Raw genomic sequence first — 20224 nt, 5'->3', positions numbered from 1 at the left:
ACAGAGAGCCCCCAAGGAGAAGGACTCCTCCAGCTCTGCCGGCTGCCCAGGGATCCCACAGCAACACAGAGGTGGAGCAGGGAAAGGCACTCACCGTGGATGTTCCCAAGATAGAGGCCTTTGACAATCTGAGAGGTGACAAAAAGGAGAAAGATTTCAGACAGTGCCGGGCACCGTGTGCATCTGACATGGCCAGAGCACCAAGCTGCATGCACGGTACCAGCAGGACCAGGGCGTCTGGCACCAAACTCCCCAGGCAATGATATGCCAAGCTCTTAATCAGTGAACTATCTTCGTTAACGCACAGCAAAGGCTGAGCCCACTCAAACAACCAGCCCAAGCACCTCCAGGAGTGCAGAGCTCAGGAAAACTTAGCACATAAATGGAAGGGGGCTTGCATGTGGTCCTGTTGCTATCGGAAAGGCAGTGCTGGGGGCTGGATTCCCCAAAAAGCTCAGCCCACCACAGCCGCCTCCTTCAAGACAGGTCTCCAGCAAGATGGACACCCACCCCACACACCCCCTGCCACCTCTCCATCTCCTGGAGGCAAGCCAGCCCCACTGCAGCTCCGTTTTGTTTTGCTATTCTATAGCAACCACCTCTTGCAAATAGTTTCAAAGGTTGCCTCTGCCAGCTGGGGATAGACAGGCAAAGGCACAGGCTATTTATAGTACTTTTCTGGCCATGGTGTTGCAGTAAGTGCCATCAAGTATGCAAATTTGGTCTCCAGCTTGCTGCTGCGGGGTTATGAAGGAGAAAAGGGACAGCTCAGTGTATTTATGAGGCATAAGAGCCCACTGGAGCGGTTTCCAGGGGCACAGAAAGGAAAAGCTGATTACCAGCTGGACGTGTTTGCACCCATCTGGCAGAAGATACCTGGTTTGAGAGGCTGTAGGAAGGGTTTTCAACAGCCCTGCGTCTCACCCAGCCCACTTCTACCATTTGGCTGAACCCCAGCTCACAGCAGTGAGGTGCAAACACCTGGATTCAGCAAATGTCTGTGCCCTGTGTCTCATCAAGTCAAAGCTGGATCCTGCACCACAGATGTGTCTGCATCAGCCCAGCCCCTGGCAAAGGCAGCCCAGGCCCCCACGGGGGTTTGGAGGCACCAGGAAGGCTGTAAAAGCTTCTTTGCAGGTCAGGCTGCGTCTGGCGGGGATGAAACCCCGGTGTTAAATCACAACAGAGCCACGCAGAGAGAGTTTGCCCTGATCTGGTCTCTCTGTTGTTGTCCCAGAGTCTAATTTTAAACTGGATAACTCACATACCAAGCAGTTATTTAAGGGTACCAACAGAAATCAATCCCTCCTGCCAGCCCCGGAGTTCAGCTGAGCAAGAAGCAGCAGTAAAACCCCACTTCCCCCTTGGCAGCACATGGCTTCCAGGCACAGCCACCTCCCTGCAGGGACCCCCAGCAGCCCTGAGGTTGCTGCTGCCACAGCTTTACCACCCAAGGGGGGAGCATCTAAAGCCAGCTGTCACTTTTCTAACACCCGCAGGCACTTGGCTCATCACCTCAGATATAAACCCGGTGGTCACTCTTCGCTTTCTTGATTCCCTTTATTGAGTGCTTGAAGTTTCAAAGGGGAATGAGAAAGAGAAGATACAAATATGTGGGGCATTGTGGTGGCCTGGGAGCAAGCAATCCCCTGGGCTGCAGCAGAAAGGTCCTGCCCAAGGGGGACGTGCTGGCCAGCGTCCCCTGGCCCCCCAGTACCTTGCTCATTCCACTCCCCATGGTTTTTCTCTCCCCAGGATCAGGATTCCAGTGGCTTCTTGGTATCCAAGGCTATCTGCAAAAAAACACCCGAAAATCCCAGACAGGATGGTGAGATCTTCCCCCCTCCCAACAGTGCATCCCTCTGCCAAGAGCCGGAGGAAGGGGGACACATGCCAAGAGGGGAGCGTGCAGAGCCCTGGCAAACTCAGCTCACTTACCGGCTGCAGGTTGCTCCAGCAGGTCTCTGCTGCTGTGCTGACAGGTGAAGGGGATAGAGGAGAGTGGCTGGTGCTGGGCAGGGGAGGATGAAATAAGGATCCAGGGCTGTGGCAAGGCTCAGGTTTCTCTCCTGGGCTCCCTGGGGCTTTCCCAGCCTTTTGGGGAGGGTGAAAGGGAGCACTTCCCTGGGAGGAATAACTCCTTCATCCCAGCGACATTCACTGGGCTTCATTCTGGGATGCTACAGGCTGGTACAAGCCCTGCACTCAGCAGGATTTCTCTCCTGCTTATGCTAATTCCTCCCAGTCACGGGAATGAGAGCAGAATTCAGAATAAGGCACTTTACCTCAAAAACCAGAGCGTGGCACGAGTGTTGTGCAGCTAAAGGAGCACTGAGGATAAGCCCATCTCTTCCCCCATCCAGGAAGGGAAATAAGAGGAGCTGTAAAGCAGTCCTGCAGCTCCAACACGTACTTCAAAACACCATTTTTCAGAGCAGATACACCTAGCGGCTCGCCAGCCCCCTCCCAGATCAGCACCATCAGCCTGCCAGAGGCACGACCTATGCGAAGGGCAGAGAAAAGCAAACTCTGAGCACAGGGAAGACCATGCAGCCATCACCAGCCTGCAATTCTGTCAGCCTTGTAACGTCCTTGAGATTGAGAATGGCTTCTGCTCATCCTTGGACTGAGAGCAGCCCTGAGGAGAAAGGCTGGGGGGTGGTGGGGGGTGAGAAGCTCAACACGACCTGGCAATGGGTGTTTGCAGCCCAGAAAACCAGCTGTGCCCTGGGCTGCATCCCAAGCAGCAGGGCCAGCGGGTCGAGGGAGGGGATTGTCCCCCTCTGCTCTGCTGACACCCCCACACACACACAGTGCTGCATCCAGCTCTGGGGCCCCCAACATCAGAAGGACATGGAGCTGCTGGAGCGAGCCCAGGGGAGGCCACGAAGATGATCCGAGGGCTGGAGCACCGCTCCCCTGGAGACGGGCTGGGAGAGCTGGGCTGGTTCAGCCCGGGGAAGAGGAGGCTCCGGGGAGACCTTAGAGCAGCTTCCAGCACCTACAGGGGCCGCCAGGAAACCTGGGGAGGGGCTTTGTACAAGGGCCTGTGGTGACAGGACAAGGGGGGTGGCTTTGAGCTGGAAGAGGGTGGATTTAGATTAGAGATGAGGAAGAAATTCTTCCCCGTGAGGGCAGCGAGGTGCTGGCCCAGGCTGCCCGGAGCAGCTGTGGGTGCCCCATCCCTGGCAGTGTCCCAGGCCAGGCTGGACGGGGCTGGGGGCAACCTGGGCTATGGCAGGTGTCCCTGCCCCTGGCGGGGGGGTGGAACTGGGGGGGCTTTAGGGTCCCTTCCAACCCGAACTGTTCTGTGATCCCTCTCAGCACCTCAGAGACAAATACTTTACCCAAGGGACCTTTCAGATGCCAGAAGAGCAAGACATCGCTTAACTCCCACCTTAAAAACCTTCCCCCAATTTCTCTGGCTGGAAGGCAAAGGCTGGCCAGCCCCAGCACAGCAGGCCACAAGTGGCCAAGATGCACCCCTGCACCCACTCCACCCCCCGCCTCCAGTCTTTCCATCACTGCTAAACACTTGCATGGATTTAAAACCACGACAGTCCTGTAACCAGGAAAAAGAGCAAATGGAAGTTGAAGCTTGCTTTCATCTTCAGAGGGGCATTTTTAAACCTCAGACAGAAGTTTGCCTACAGAAAGCCTAGGGGACACATACCAGATTAGCCGAAGGGAGAAATTCAGCAGCTGCAGGCAAAGCAAAGCAAAGGCACCAGCTTTCTCAGCTCAAGCCCTGAAAACATGAAGCCATGAACCAGAACTTGCTCAGACCACTGCATTTAATAAAAGCTCTGAGATGCTCCCACTAAATGTAGCATTTCTTTCCCTCTCTCAGCTGCAGTAATCTCCTCTGGACACCATCACCTCACCCAAGAGGCAAGGCATGAAACGAGCTTTGGGGTTTCAGCTAAACCTATTGTGGGCTGAACTAGATCTAGTAATTCTCTGTTCCTCGCTCCAGTCTGCACAGGATGCTGGAGCGAGGTCTGCAGCTCACCCACACAGTTGAGAACATGTTCTCTTTATGAGGGCAGACAGACCGAGCAGCGTGGATTTCCACCACACAACCTGCTCAGTTTGACTCGCACCGCTGCCTTTTGGAGCACGACATGCTATTTTTGGAGTGGTTACAGGCCACTGAGCCTCTGCAGGAGCTGGGATCTGCTTATGTTACATGTAGCTCAGACCTCTACACCGTGGGACTCCTGGCTGTGCCCCAGAAACACTCCCTCCAATGGCTTATGGACCAACCAGGACAAGACTATCTAAGGAAAGCCCTGCTCCTCAACCTGCAATACAGTTTACCATCACAACAAATGCATTCCAAGACCAACAAAAGGAAACTTTCAAGTTAACCAGACATTTATTAGCATCTATGTAGGTGGAGAGGTTGTTCCAGTACATAAGCAACGAGGTCACACACAGGTGATGGAATCATTTCATATTCAAGCAGGGCAGGTTCCACTGAGTTGCTTCATTTCTTCCATTCATTCTTCTCAAAATCCCACTGGGAACTGATGCCCTCCACAGGATTGACCCGCATGTCCAACATTCTCTTCGTCTGCGCTGACAGCCACTCATCAGAAAAGGTGTGCGGAATAGGGCCATACACTGCAATTCAAAAGCAGGCGGAATTACATCGTGATACAAAACAAGCAACTTGGGAACTGAGGCGCAAGTTTCACCAATGAAAAGCTTTTCCTCCCAAAGCCACCAGCGCCGATCATGTGCATGCCATCATCTGCTCCAACCTACGCTCCCTACACCCAATTTCTGAAGCGTTCAGCTCACACCAGGTTCCCGCTAGCCCTTTCGTTTATCGGCAAAGGCTCATACCAAAACAACAGCCTTTGCCTGCTTTTGCCACAAGTAGACGAAGCCTCCCGACGGAGAGCAGCTCATTTAGCTGCACGCTCTGCCTTACAGCAGCTGGAGGGCTCCCTCGAGGTAGGATCGTTAGCTGGGAAGGAAGCCAAACATGGCAGAAACCCAACTGTTTACTACCAAGCTTTTACGACAGCAGGTTTCACAGAAATGGGAGGCTCTGGGATCAGTAGTATCACCACTCTTCCCCCTCCTTTTCCTCTCCTCCCACCAAAGCTCTCTCCACCACCTTCACCTCTCTATGACTCAGCTTCCTGAATATTTACATTATATACCTGCTGACTGCCGTTAAGTTACAACTCCAGAACTGAGTTTTCAGAGACTAACAAACAGCAACTGCCAGAAGGCCACTGGAATGGCTGTTTGATACACCACTGACCCCACAGAGCAGTTTACAGAGAATTCTCTCCTTTCCAATCAGGTATCAATTATCTTGCTCTCCATTTGAGAGTTAGCATTGTACGGCATTTACTTACTAAAATGTTTCTGCCAAAGGAGGATGAGCCCAGTTACACCAAGAAAGAACAGTACTCCACCGAGGACGGTCTTCCACTCGTTTGTTCCTCTGTTCATTTCTGCGTAGCTCTCGTTAAATTTGATACGATACACTGCAAAAAAGCATCAAATAATTTCTTTGACTTTTCCTGCGACTTGCAGGCAACACACCTCTCTCCAGAGGGACATGACCGAAGCCTAAAGCTGATCAAAGGGGAAAGGGTGTTAGAAGAGCTTCTGAATTAGGTGGCCTCTCCCATGCCAAGACCAAGGCACTTGTGCCAAAGTAAATGAGCTGTGTTTCACCATCCCCACATGTATTTCACCCCCCACCAGGTCAGTGTTAGTCTCCATTTCATAGATTATTGTGAAGTTGTGCAAGAGTTGCCTTAGAGGCCTGACAGAAGGTGAAAACTGAGCTCTACTTCCCTCCCTCCAATTCCCAGTACAGTTATTGACCACAAAGCTTCCTACCACAAGTAATTTCAACAGGAACACCTGCATCTCAAAGGGTTTCTCTCAGCTTTGCCACTAAGGTCCACAAGCTTTTGAATTTCGTGCTTATGAACGTTTGAGCAGTCCCCAGAAGATTTTTAAACCTTCTCACTTTGACACAGGTGGACACAGCACTGCTCACATATCAGGTTCTCACTTACATACCATAACGGCAGCTAGAAAAGATGATGCAGTTTTATTTGCAAGTCAGAACGCCTGCTTGGCACTTTAATTAGCTGAAATTTGGTAATGATAAGGTCAGCAGTCATTAACATTCAAATACACAAGGTTCATTTTACTCAGCTAGACTAACAACTGCATATTGTTGTAATAAAGATTATTTTCTGGCTTGTTGAAAGCAGAAGGGAATCAAGAAATAAATATAATTATCTGATTTCTGGAAGAGGGAAAAATTACCAAACTTGACTTCAGGTACATAACAGACACCACAGCAGGCACTTCAAACTTTTTGAAACCCCACCAAGGATCCCAGGAACACAAACCACTGATCTCTGCACAGGAAGCTCCATCGTAATTAACAAAGCTCCTTCATGGCTCATGGCTCTGCTTGCAGAGCCATTGGAAAGAGCAGGGTTTAACAGCTGCCCTAGCAGGCACTGTCTGTGGTGGTCTCTCTAGTAAAAGGTGTCAATAATGAACATGCAACAGATCAGAACACGTTGTTGCTAGCTGTAAGGTTACTTAAAGCCCTGGGTACCTACATTCAACTTTCTCATCGACGGACAGAGCAGTCCAAGATGCCTTTTCCTTCTCTTTCAGCGCCTTCTGCTGAGCAGAGAGATCCCTTACAAAGGCCACTTCAGGGAGGGGAACGTCACGACGGTCGACATAGGCTGGGAGACTGAAATCCTCTGCTTTGACAACACCAGCTGCACATGGGAACAGAAGAGACACCCAGTCAAGCTTCTGAGTCCTGCGCAAACATGTCTCACTGGTTACAATACAAAAAATAAAACAGCTCAGTCAAAACGGTGATGACAGTTAAGGAATACAGGAGGGAAAAGGCTTGCAGATGAAGCATTTAAAATGGGTGCTATTTTAAAAGCATAATAAAGCAGAAAGGGGATTGCCATAAAAGGTAATATCCAAAACTACTTCATTAATGTCTCAGTCATCTCCATTTCTAGCTGTCACACTGATCACCTCCCCTACCAAATATTGAAAAGCCCTGTTTTTCCACTCTAGTTTCTGCCTGGCCCTCGGCTCCTGCTGCCTCCCCAGCAGCAGTCAGCCCAGCCTGCATCTCTGCAATGCCATCTGCTGGCACAGCCCTGCTCAGATCTCCTGTCACCAGGCAAAGCACCAGCCTCACCAGCCCCCATCTATCCCATTTCTTTCCTTACCCAAGCCCCAGCAGCAGCTTTTTGTGTTCTTCTGTTAAAGTGGGTATTTTTATCACCCTTACTAAAACACCAAAGCAGTTGCCACCTACCATGTCCATGCGCTCTCACGCAGATGGAGGTGGAAATGGCTCTCTTCCCAATGAGGCTGAATGCCCTGGCAGCCAACATCCTGTCGGCACAAAACAGCAGCAGGTAAGTCAGTGTCAGGTGAAGACATCAAACACACAAAGGTGAAATAATACTATTTTCCACTAATCAGTAAAAAAGAAAAACCAGTCTAGAGGTTTCCGGTCCCTTCTTCGAAGGGCAGCACATCACACCAAACCGCTCTGGGCTTTTCTAGGACATTCCCCCATTACAGTGACCTGGATCAGCCTTTCTCTCCCTGCTTTCTCCCACAGCCTCCTACGTTTGAGCTCAAAGGCATTCCCTTGTTCAAGTCAGTCCAAGTCAGGTGCAAGCCGGGAGCCCCAAGCAAGCCGAGTCCAAACACGTCTCACATCCAATAAGGAAACATCTCAGCAGCAAACAACACTGCCATCTCCGAGGGCAGGGCAGACACCTAACGGTTTCTCCCACAGACTCGGGTGCCCATGCAAGGCTCGCCGGAAGCAGCGCCCCCGCTCCAGGATCCGGGTTTCTCATGGTCCCCTAATCTCAGCCACGAACCTCCACGCGAGGTGAGCGCGGAGCCCACGGCCGACGCCTGACCTTGGCGCAGGGAGGCGCTTCCCCCACGGTGTCACCCACGGCGGTGACGCCTCCCACCCGTCCGACACGACGTAACACCGCCGATATGACGCCGCTGCGACACGGCACAGCGCTGAGGCCCCTTCAAGGGGAGGGGACGGCCGCAGCTCTCCCCCCTCATCACCCCCCCCGGCCCGGGCTGCCCTGGCCGCCCGCCGCCCCCCGGGGCGGGTGGAGGAGACGGGGAGGGCTCGCCCTGTAAGCGGCGGGGAGAGGGCAGCCCCCGTACCCCCCTCCCAGCCCCGCTGCCCGCCGCGGCCCTACGACCTGGCGACCGTCCTCTACGCCGGGCTGCGACCGGAAGGAGCTGCCGAGCGGAAGCGCGGTGCACGCCGGGAGGCGCGGGCGAGAGAGAAGCCGCAAAGGAGCGGCCCCCGCCCAACAGGCTGACGGGATGCGGGCGGACCGTTTCCCCTCGACTTTTACGACCGCGCCGGCGGCGCTTGGCGGCAATTGGCGGCCTGAGGGGAGGCGGCGGGGCCGGGGCGCGGTGGCCGTGGGGCTGTCTGCCGTGGCAGGATGAAATTGACCACTCAAGCTTACTGCAAAATGGTGCTGCACGGTGCTAAGTACCCGCACTGCGCCGTGAACGGGCTGCTGGTGGCCGAGCGGCCGTCGGGTGCCCCGCGCCGTGACCAGGCCGGGCCCCCCTCACTCTTCGTCGACTGCATCCCGCTTTTCCACGGCACCCTGGCCCTGGCGCCCATGCTGGAGGTGGCTCTCACCCTGGTAAGGCTCTCGGCCTGGGAGCGGTGGGCTGGTGGGGGTCGGCTCCGGGTCCTGGCTGAGCTTGGGGGTTGCGGCTGGGGCGAGGAGGGGCTGGTGCAGAGGGAGCTGGGGACGCTGGGGTAGCGCTGCCAGCCTGTGCTAGCGGCAGGCAGGTCTGTGGGGTGAGTGGAGTGTGTCCAGAGTGGAAAAAAAACCCGAGACTTGTCCACTGTACAACTTTCTGCTACAGAGCCTTGTAGTTTTGTCTAATTTCTTTTCCAGTGCAGCAAAACTGCTATTTATATTGGTATCATTATCCCCAGATCACTCCCAGAAGGAATGTCCTTATTCTACAGCAGAAAGAGCTTTTCCCAGCCTACCTTTAAGATACTTCAAAGCAATATTAGCTAATTGGAAAAGGGCATGCTTGTCTCCAAGAGTGTATAGGTGTGCATTAAGTGTGTATTTCATGTACTATCCCCATTTATGGAAGCCGTTAGCCTACATAGGAAGGAAAAATGGAGTGTATTCATACTGCAGGGCTGGCTTGGGTTTGAAATCTCAGTTGGGATCTTGCACGCTTGCTGTTGGTTAGGTAACCATGGGATAACCAGGGGAAGCCAGGCACTCCTTGTTACGATACCTTATACCTCGCCATACCTCGCCCACCACTGTGGAAGAGCCTTGCAGTAAGTCATTGTGGGATAATCCATTTCCCCCTGTTGTCACATAGGCAGGATGAGGACGATCTCTGGACTGTAGGGCCAGTGCTTTCCAATCTCAGTCCCCCTGGTCATGAGGACTGGGAGCCATAATTCTTTGGGCCACGGCTCCGTCCCACCTGGCATTTGGTGAGAGTCCCTTTGTCAAAATCATTAGGTGGACAGAGTGAAACGTGCTTGGATTTTATCGTTACAGGGAGTTGGGGTGGGCTGCTGCAAATCTAGAGGCAAAGTAGTACTTTGGCACCTTCACTGTAGGTGTGGCCACCACTAAAGTGGGATCCAGGTGTTATGTGAGCTCTGGACTTTACTATCCATTTTAAGATTTGTCGTCATTAGTAGATGAAAATCCATCTCTTATTGGTATCCGTAAAAATAACTAATTTCTGATTCTTCTAGACTACTTGGCCTAAATGTTCCTCTCAGTTTAATAGATCACTTTATCAAAGAATATTGATTTGTAAATAAATTCCGGTTTTCTCCAGTTGAGATAATGTGATGGGAATGTTGGGATCTTTCTGAAGCCTGGATATGATGAAATACAGCCAGAGGCATAGGAATGGCAGCTGAGCCTGAGTCCTGGCCATTTAAGTTTGCCATACTGCTGCGGAGCACACAAAATTTGTCAGTCTTAAATATATTTACGCTGCTGTAACAACACCAGGAGTAACACAGAAATGTATGCTGCTAGTGTAATCTGTTTCTGCTTAGGATTTTTCTCATGTAACTGCTTGGGAAAATTTAATAATACTGTTTATAATTGCTTTAATGTAGACAAGGCTTGACTGTACCTTTTTGAATGATGGTAATTTGGTTTTCCTCTGGGAATGAGTACCCGGAAGTTGATAGTGGAGTGGAGAATAATATGTATAATAGTATATTGAAAGTAGGCGTAGGGTTTGACTTCAAATCAGGGTTAGATGTCTTTCTACAGGGTTGTTGACAGTGAATTTTCCTGAACTTCAGGCCTTCAGTGTAGTTTTGTAGTGTAGATCTTGCTACGGGGATCAGATTATTAGGAAGTTAATCCTGTTTCTTGCAACATCTGAAATAGTCTTGCCACATCTACAGTAAGCAAATCATTATGGAACCAAAGAAATGGCAGTCTTACGTCTTTGCTCTTGGTTTTTGATACAAAAAGTTAAGTTAAAGATCAGAAACCCCTGGCATTTCCCACATTAATTAGGACCTGCTAAGACATATTGTGGTTTGCGGTCACATTTGGTGATTCCTGTGATACTTGGCAGCTTTAAAACACAGCACTTGACAAGAGCCCGAGGCCTTTTGCTCCTGTTCATTGTTTAAACAAAGGCAAAGGTGTCAATAAATAGTGGCACTGCAGCTATGAAAATTGGATTTTATTGGTTTATGGTTTAACAGGAGGGCGCTCTTGCCTATTCCATGCAACATAACGTGTGATTACTGAATAAATCAGTGGAATTAGCACAGTTGGAACTCAGTGTTTGTAGCGAAGCGCCTCTGTTTCTAAAGGATTTCAAAGCTTTGGCAGGTTTTGATGGGATCTGTTTCACTTCGAGTTCAATTCCTGCTGATTCTTGGTCAAGCAGTGGCCTGGTTGTACGTGTGAGGGTTTTCTAGAACCACCCCCACAAGTTTCACCTCTTGTTCTCTGACCTGAGTTATCCCAGATATCCCAGTCAAATGGGGGCAATAGGCTCCAGATTTAATTTGAAAATAGAGGGGATACTTTCAAACAGGCTTGTTCATGTGCTAACTTCTAAAAATTGTGAGCAGTGCTTTAGCATCAGCCTAGGTACAAGAAAACAACAAAATTAGATTTTATTAAACATGCAACAGTGCTTGAGGGTTTGTAGCTCTGTAGGACAGAGCAGAAGTGTGTGCATTTAATTTGCACTTTGGCTTGTCAGTTTGAAATCCATTTCCAAAACAGAGTCATTAAAGAAAAAGTGAATTAAGTTTCACATAGGGTTCTTTTGTGCCTTTGAATTTCTCAGGTAATTGATGTGGTTTTGCAACCACATCTTCTAAAAAAAAAAAAAAAAAAAACAAAACAAAAACAAAAAAACAAACCAAGCAGCACTTCCCCCTTGTTCGCATGGCTGGCTCCCCACCACCTGGGACCGTGGTCAGAGGCAGTAGGGGACAGCCTTGCCCCTCCCAGGACTCTTCCAAACCCCCTTGCCGCCCACCTTTGGTGGCTCCAGTGCATCAGAGGGCAGGCCACTTCTGATTTTTCAGGGATGACACACGCTGTGTGGAAGCAAAATACAATTTGTCCCCTGTTGGCTTGCCCTTGTCAGGGCTGGGCATGACTAAAAATACCAGGGGCTAATTGATGCTAAGGCTACCTGTAGTGATAGTGCCACAGCTAGAGAGTGTTTGGAAATTGCAGGTGGATACAGCTTTAATTCCAAAAAGATTCCCCCCCCCCCTTTTTATTTTTTTTAATGGAAGCAGTTTTTAATTACTACTTAGGGAACTGAGAACTTAAAAATCATACTCTTTTTTTTAAGACCTTTTTCGATACGCAACAAAAATTGATTTAGATCTAAGGTTTTTAATTTTTAAATTGGTGGGCTTTTTTTTCATTATTATTAATTTTAGTATCTGGGCTTCTGGCTTTAATGCTAAGCTTTCAAGCCACTAAAAATTAAAACCATAGTCCTAAGCCCTCAAAATGGGTTTGTAATTGAAACAGCAGTTGACCCTCAGCTATAGCAGGGCTACCCAGCTTTTTTTTTTATTTTTGTTATATATATATATCACGTAAATCCATGTCATCCCTTGTAGAAGAGGGATTATTCACATGGCTTGATTGTTCGTTTATGCAGTCTAATACTTTAATTACAGCTAAAAAACAGAGATTGATTTGATTTAGAGGATGCGACAGGTCAGCATCAAATATATTTTTGGACTCCATTTTAATATAGCTGTTGAGGTTTTTTTGATACATGCTCTCTAGGGACTGCAAAGGAAAATTCTAGCTGCTTTCTCCATTTCTGTCTTACAGGGCTCTGTATTATGCTGACTTGATATCCTCAATTATAAGGGGAAACATCATATATATATATATGTATTTTCAAAGCAAGACAGACTCAGCAGGAGGAATTCAGATCCAGCGTAAAGCTGAAAGAACAGCAGTGTGCACATGCTGAAACTGCACTAAAAAAATATCCAAAAAAACAACAAAGCTACATAAAGTTTTATACTTGTGTAAATCAAACATTGTGTAGATTATATGCAAAGAAATCCATACTTTTAAGCATATTAAATAAGGAGGAACCCTCAAAGAAAAACAATTTTATTGCAAAATCCTTTTGTGACAGAGTGGGTTGAAAAAAACGGTAAATGAGACAGCTTTTTGCTGCCTCACGTTTACCTTTTACCTCAAGCTTTATTTTCTAATTAAGGTTAAAAATGCTTACATTTTAACCTGGCAATGTTACATTAGAAGTAAAATCAACAAGCTCTTTTTGAAATGACAGTACAGTCACACATCCACATGGTGAACACTTTCTGAAGTCTGTCAGATGAACACTAACAGAAAGCAGCCAAACAGCAATAGGTAAGGCCTAGGCTCCTCTCCCAGGCAGTGCTGCTGAAGCTCTCTCCCAGTCCTGTCATTTGAGTTTAGGCCAGGTTTTGTCTAAGGTAACTTCTTGCTCTTTTGCTCTATTTGGTTAATGTTTTCCACCGTTCTCTGAATGTTCAATTTGGTTTCTCTGTTCTAGTTAAATTAGCCAAACGCTGTGTATGAGTGCGGGCATAAATATATATAAATATATATTTAAAGAAGCACTTGGCAAAAATTTGTAATGTTTCGATTGCAGTTTTACTTGCAGGGCAGGCATGAGATTTCCTTAGTTCTGTGGGGTTTCTTCTTTTTTTCCCTGGGCTTAATTGTTCCAATTGCTTTTTCAGATTGACTCTTGGTGCAAAGAGAATAGCTACGTGATAGCTGGATATTACCAAGCAAATGAACGCGTGAAAGATGCCAGGTGTGTTGGTGCAATATTTCCTTCTGTTTGCTCTTTTATGTTGTACTTTGTACTCTGCCAACAAAAATCATCAACATAAATCATGCGTGTTGATTAACTTTGACAACTGTCATCTGGTTTCACATTGTCTTTGTGGTGCTGGTGGATGTGGCCTTTGTTCAGGTGCAGAAACCCCAGTCTTTCCAGAATCACTCTTCTTTAGTGGATACTATAAAAGGCCAGTCTTTGAATGACTGCCAGCCAGTTTAATTACAGTTGTCAGGGAAATGGCCAAAAATTCACAGGCAGCTTTGCTTGTGCAGCATATATCTTGTAAACTCAAATGACTCTGAGTATCTTTCGGAAAGTCTTTCAGAAGTGACCTAATTCTTACTAAACTACTTAATTGTCTCCTGAGTTTTACCGAAGCGTTTTCTTACGTGGTAAAGGGATGCTCTTGAAATGGAAGACGATGTCAGTCAAGCAGCAATATCTCTTTTCACTTATTTTTCCCAAGATTAGTCATTTTCTTTTCCCCTGCTAGCTAACTCAGATTACTCAATAAGCAATAAGGGGACCTTCCTGTGGAGCCACAAGGCAATTTTAGATATGTGTATCAAATATTTTCCCCTGGATCTATTAGACAAATCCAGTATCAGGACTAATGAGGGTACATCCTACTTGCATCTAAAACAAGTATGAACAGCTTGTTTAAAGTATTATGCTGTGTTCCAGTTACCTTGTTAATCTATATCCTTTGGTCTCAAGTATGTTTTTTAAGTAAAACCTGTGACTGCTAAGGTATCTAGCAGGGATAAGGGCATTATTTGCCCTTTCCTTTTAAGGGAAATAAGTCTGCTGGAGACATTTTTAAGGAGAAGATACAGTTTGTCTGTTCTATTTGAGGTTTGAAAGAATATCACAGTCTTTTTTTTTTTTAAACTCCCAATTTCATTTCTGAATATAGCTGGCACCACATAGAGATTGTAATCTTTGAAGCACGGTAAAGGTTTTCCTCTAAAAGATTATCTGGTTTTGGTAGAGAAGCTGGGCAGTGAGCGGGTTCAAATGGAGACTCAGTTTCTTTTTTAAATGCCTGCCAGGGCAAAGGTGGCTGTGGTCTTTGGTCTGGTGGAAGAAGGTAGGAGAAGGTTGATTCCACATAAAATCTGCAGTGAGCGTTTTGCTGTTCAAAAACCCATTGCCTAAGCGTAGCTGAGATCCAGATCGTGTGCTGAAGAGAGGAGCTGGGGTTTTCTTGGCCTTCTGACTTCAATCAAATGTAGCATCAGCTTGATGTCTTTTTCCTGTTTGTAAGCATGCAGTGTAATTCTCACATCTCTTTAAACATATTTCCTGCTGGTTTCAGCTGAAATGTCATGGTTCGCATAACACAGTTACTTTTACCTTCTGCTGCAGTCCAAACCAGGTTGCGGAAAAGGTGGCCTCCAGAATTGCAGAGGGCTTTAACGATACAGCGCTCATCATGGTAAATTACTTCATTTTCCCCCACCTCTCTTTCTGAACTGTTAATGTTATGACCGTGGTGTTGGACTAGCCATTTAACTGCTGTTCTCTGGATCCTATAATAGTGAAGTAACTAATTTGCTCTTTCCTTCCAAATGCTCAGGGGAAGAGATGCAATGACGTGTAGCCAGTGAAGTTCTTAGTAAGTCTGCAGAGAGACTGCAGTTAGCTCTCTGTCATCTCAAAGGAAGTGGAGGCCTGAGCTTATTCGAGACTTTAGACCCCCTCTGTGACTTAAACTCTTGTCTTTTATGACTCAAATGGTGCTTTGCCTCCTTACTGCAGTGACAAAAGGTGTTGGCAATTCAAATGTGAAAAGTTTGGCTCACTTGAAGGTAGAATAGTGGACAAGTTAGTGTAAGGTGCCCTGTCGGTAAAAACTGACTTTGTTTTTTATTTCATCTCTTTACTTTGGATCTTGAGGAGACTAAGCTGCTGTTTTTCTGTTGCACAGGTTGATAACACCAAGTTTACGATGGAGTGTGTAGAGCCTGCCATTCATGTGTATGAGCTTCACGAGAACAAGTGGAGGTGCAAGGACCCACACATGTGAGTAAACTTCACAGAGTTTACTTGTGTTGGGGTAGTAAGGAAAAACAGGTTGCGGGGTTAAGGGCAAAACTTCGATTGTAGCTGAGTGACACTGTACGGGCAGTGGGTGTAGCTGACAGTGTTTTTAAAGCTGTTTTTTGCTGTAGTGGGAGAGAAGAGCTGGCTTCTGCAGCCAGGCAGTGGTATGACCACACTGCAGAGTGTGGCTTAATTTCCAGAGAGGAGGAGGTGGTGAATATTTTCTTTGTGATTACTATTTATTCCTGGTTATTTTATGTCCTAGTGATTTTTGTGAAGATTGGACCGAAGCCCAGAGAATCGCTGCATCTCTCTTGGACAGCAAGTCATACGAGTCGCTTGTAGATTTTGATAATCACCTGGATGATATCCGGAATGACTGGACAAACCCAGAGATCAACAAAGCTGTCCTCCACCTGTGTTAGAGAGGTTTCTACTGACTAATTTATGGGCATTCCCACTATGTACTGAAGAGAGAAAAGTGCTATTTTTGAATGTAAACAGAATATTCAGTACCTTGTGTGGAAATCTGACTGATTAAAAAGGAGTGGCATGTCACATTGCAGAGTGATGTGTCCATAAGCCATTGAATCTTTTTTGTGAGATTCATTGGAAGAACTGCAAACTGTCAGTTACAGCTGTCCACATGGACGCCCTCCCAGTTGTAGTGAATGTTGCTCTTCCTTCGAAACCAGAACTACTTCTGCTTGTCCCTACTGCTGGTATCACAAAGTTTTGACTAAGCTTTTCTAATCTTTAGAGAGGTTACTTTTTAATGATTTCTGGAAATAACTTTAAAAAAAACCTCAGTCGTGTCCTCAGATGAGAAATTTTAAGGTCAAATACATAAAATGTAAGGTTAACAGTTTCTTATGGCCTGGAAATGTATATCTGTCGGCACAGTAAAATGCAAACTGCTGAGGACAATGTACCGTACTCACGTGTCACCTGTTTTGCAGTGGTTTGGCATGACACAGCTACAGAGAATGTGTTAAAGCAGTATTCCCAAACGCTACGGTGATTCCTGCTCTCCATAGGCATACAGCCACAGTTATTGATGGAATATGTTAAACCCAAGGTAAAAACAAATACTAATGATTTGTAAAAAGAACTGGAAGTATAGTGATGAGTCTGAATGTCAGTTCTAGAGCAGTTTGGGTCTACAAAAGAAGAGGGAAATACCTTATTAATTTTATGCAGCCTTTTGGGGTTTTATAAACCGATCTCATTTTCAGCTGGTTCATACGGTGTCCATTTAAGTAGGTCTGAAATGCATCTCTCCAAGTTGAAGGCAAGCGATCTGAGTATGTTGAGTGAAGGAGCCTAGATATAGTCTAGTTCAGCTCCTTTCTAGCTTTCTAATTAAAATTTAAGTTATTCTTAACTTAAGTTTACTGGACAATGAAGCTTGATATCAGAGTAGTACAGTTCTTTGGAAGTCTTGTTGCCTTACTCCTCCAGGTTGTTTGTCAAACTGTAGTTAAACATAGCCTCAACCTGCAACAGTTTTTCTAGATTTCCTTTTCTTCCTACCCAGAAATGTTTTTACAAGGAAGATTCACTTGTCCACCAAACAATCTGCCTCTCTCCAAGTTCCTGCTTTTTGCTCAGTTTTCTAATTTTAAAACACAGGATGAGACTGTCAAATCGTCTTGGCCTACCTCTGCTTCTATTTCTATAAGCACAAGTTTTACTCTTGGTCTTGCCAAGAGATGGAGTAAGGCTGAAATCCCTTTATGAAGCAGTGAGTAGAATCAGGATGCCTCTGTTTGGGTCCTGCTGTGGAGTTCCCTGCAGTTCAGATTCCACAAAGCCACGAGGTGAGGTCTGAGGTTCAGCTCCCTGTCTGAGGAGGAGATGAAGGTTTGGACAGTTGAGTTTGTCTCCCTGCTATGCAGTAGTAAGGTGTGACAGGCATTACAGAAGAGATTGGCACTTGGTAGCTTTTCCTAAGCATGAGTCAGGTAGGCTTCCGGGAAAGGAAAATGTTTTCACTTGTTGAATGAAAACATGTGTCTAGCTCACAAACAGCAAGATAAACACATTCCAGTGGCTGTTTTATTACACGTCCATGGCTGTATGAGAAGATATCCTGGAAACGGCAGTGCTCTGGCAATGTGTGTTCAGAGTAGACCCTGCAAATCCCACACTGCAGGAAGAAGGCTGTTGTCTTGCTTGGTACAAACACCTCGTGAAATCTCACCTATTGTTCTAGAGGCAGATGTTATCTTAGCAAGATGTGTTGCCTTAGTATGTGAGATTGTCAGCCAATGCTGCTGTGTAAGCTGGTATGTCTCCTGAGCCACAGGAAATGTATTTCTTATTCTTTGTAACTAGATGTCATTAATCAAGCTTTGATCATATATATGCTAATACAGTGTAATCTTGCAGTACTCCCCCACCTCACCCGCGTAAGACAAAGCAAAATGTATATTACCAGTCTGTAACCTGATAGAAACGCTCCCTGTGACTAACTGTTGAGACATATTTCTGGAAGGGGAGCAGCTTTTGATGCTTTGTCTTTCCCTTTTTATCTTCTGTTTGCTTGTAAATGAGGTCCTTCGAGTGTTTTGCCACTGGTAGAAGCTCAGGCTGGCTTTAAGCAAAAAGGACTAGCACTGCGGTGCTCAGGTCTTATCTCACCTGTCCTATTTGCATTGAAGGCTGGACAAAAGGCAGCAATTTCATAAAGCCAGGCAGCCTGCAGCCGTGGTGGCTCTTGTGAAAGAGTGAGGAAGCTGCCGGGCTCAGCAAAGGCTGTGTTCCCCTCTCCTGCTGATGTACCCAACCTACCTGCAGGAGCAAATGCTGGTTTCCTGGCCAACCGATCCATTGGATTCATCAGAAGAATTCCAGTTAACTCCTTTTAAAACTTCATGGGGGGAGAAATCTTGGAGAAGACATCTGTGTGTCTGTTGCTGGAGCCCTCACTATAGTGGGGAAGACAGCACTAGGAACAGGTGTCCTCTTCTTCCCCCCCCCCCCCCCCCTTTCCTTTTTGATCCTTTTAATTTTGTTAGCAATTAATGATATGTAGCATTGATTAATTATTATTTTTTCCTTGCTCACCAAGATTTGCATATTTGGCATTTCTCTGCCCATACATTCAATTCCCAGGACAGTGCCTCAAGCACTTGGAAGTACAAAATCATTTATTCCCATGTGGGATTCTTTTTTTCTTTTCCCCTCTGCTCTCAACCCTAATATTTGGAAACGGTGATACACAGAGCCCGCAGGTATCTGAAAATACCAGTACAAAGTGCTCGGGTACCTGTGTGGCAGGACGTACGCTACTCTGCTGGATGCTTGCTTCAGATGCTTTGGTTGCAAGGGGGAGAACGAAGAGCCTTGAACATGTGTTGCTTGAAGTGCCCATTTGGCTTGAAATAAAAGATCAGAGTGACCTGAAACCCAGCTGCCAGGAGCCGTGTCCCCAGGTGTGCCGCTAGCTGATGGCCCAGGACACTTCCAGCTGCAGTCAGGAACTCCATGTGCAGATCCAGTTTGAGGAACTGGGAAGGGTGCAGAGTTTGGGGGGCCTGTAGGTGTTATTTTCACCAAGAAGTGAGACCACCCTAAAATTGCTTGGAGAACCGGCAGCTGGCTGGGGCGGGGTGCATGGTGGAAGTGGTCTCTGCTCCTTGTGGCTTGGGCAGCATCATGAGCAGGAAGAGCAGATCCTGGCAGGAGCCAAGGGGTGCCCAGTCAGCTGTTCTCGGGGAGGGGGGGGGGGGGCTCACAAGTGAGGTACCTGTTTCCCAGGAGTGCACTGATGCTGTTTTCCCTCTGAGCTCATTGCTGCGTGTGTATATGAGAGCTCTGGGATGTTGTTTTTCCTTTCAGCAAGTGAAGCAGTCTGCTGCTGGAGTTCCCCTCCCATCTGCCAGCTGAGCTGCTCATGGGATGTTCCCTGGCCTCTGTCAGCGTGAAAATGAGCAAAGACCTACCACGTAACCTGTTTCAGCTCATTAAATCTGACGTGGGTGCAGGAAGCAGATGAGCAGTTCAGCTGGCAGGACGGAGGATCTGCAACCTCTTCACCCAGCACAGCTGGAGCCAGGGGCAGACAGATGTGCGGAGCCCAGCCGTGCTCGGCATGGCACTGCGGAGATGGACCGTGAGAGGTGGCTGGCTGCCTGCCCCCAAGAATTTCTTATCTAAGTGGCAGAGATGCACGCCGAGGAGAGGTGACAGTGACAGATGCAGGAAGCAAACTCCAGTCTCTCTGCTCCCTGGCTGGAGGCCTAATCGCGTCACGCTGCTGCTATTTGTAAAACGTCTCAAGATGCTGGGGCGAGGGTCGGAGGGACAGAGCACGTGAGTGCTAATGGAGGAGGCTGTTAGCGGGGTGGACTTGCGGTTGACTGCAGCTTGGAAAATGGCCTCAAGGGGAAAAGTGCTCAGTGTGCATTTGTGAGCTCTGCTTCTAGTTTGTGTTTTAATTCAGCTCCTGGAATGGGGCTCAGTCGCCCACCGTTGAGGGTAGGAGCTGTAGCGAGCTGGTCTGGATCGGGCGGACCAGGCTGGGCAAGCTGCTCCTTTCCCATCCTGCCCAGGCTCTGTTACTCCCAACTCAAATTAAACATCTCAGTGCATCATACTCCTGCGCTGCAAACCCCTCTTCTGCTTTACCCATCGCCCTGCAGCTAGCCCTCCCGCAGCAGGCAGCGATTTCACTGTGCCGAAGTATCCGCTGAGGACTTTATCGATTTATTTTTATTTTTATTTTTTTTAC

General features: G+C 47.6%; 2 protein-coding genes across 2 annotated transcripts; one reads left to right on the top strand and one right to left on the bottom strand.

Annotated features, from left to right (window-relative positions):
- Window positions 1-4359: 4359 nt before the first annotated feature.
- On the bottom strand, window positions 4360-8385 carry LOC119157817. Its single transcript, XM_037409121.1, has 5 exons — window positions 8271-8385; window positions 7343-7422; window positions 6612-6779; window positions 5376-5507; window positions 4360-4626 (listed from the first exon to the last, which is right to left on the bottom strand). Exons 2-5 carry the CDS (start codon window positions 7419-7421, stop codon window positions 4490-4492), a joined length of 516 nt encoding a protein of 171 aa, XP_037265018.1. The 5' UTR covers window position 7422; window positions 8271-8385; the 3' UTR covers window positions 4360-4489.
- Window positions 8386-8426: 41 nt separating this feature from the next.
- On the top strand, window positions 8427-16418 carry EMC8 (ER membrane protein complex subunit 8). Its single transcript, XM_037409120.1, has 5 exons — window positions 8427-8732; window positions 13337-13413; window positions 14812-14881; window positions 15374-15468; window positions 15755-16418. The coding sequence occupies exons 1-5, from the start codon at window positions 8523-8525 to the stop codon at window positions 15912-15914; spliced, it is 612 nt and encodes a 203-aa protein (XP_037265017.1). The 5' UTR covers window positions 8427-8522; the 3' UTR covers window positions 15915-16418.
- The last annotated feature ends 3806 nt before the right edge of the window (window positions 16419-20224 follow it).

Source organism: Falco rusticolus, chromosome 15 (assembly GCF_015220075.1).
Source record: "Falco rusticolus isolate bFalRus1 chromosome 15, bFalRus1.pri, whole genome shotgun sequence".
NCBI classification, from domain to species: domain Eukaryota; kingdom Metazoa; phylum Chordata; class Aves; order Falconiformes; family Falconidae; genus Falco; species Falco rusticolus.
This window is presented reverse-complemented; position numbering and strand designations above follow the sequence as displayed.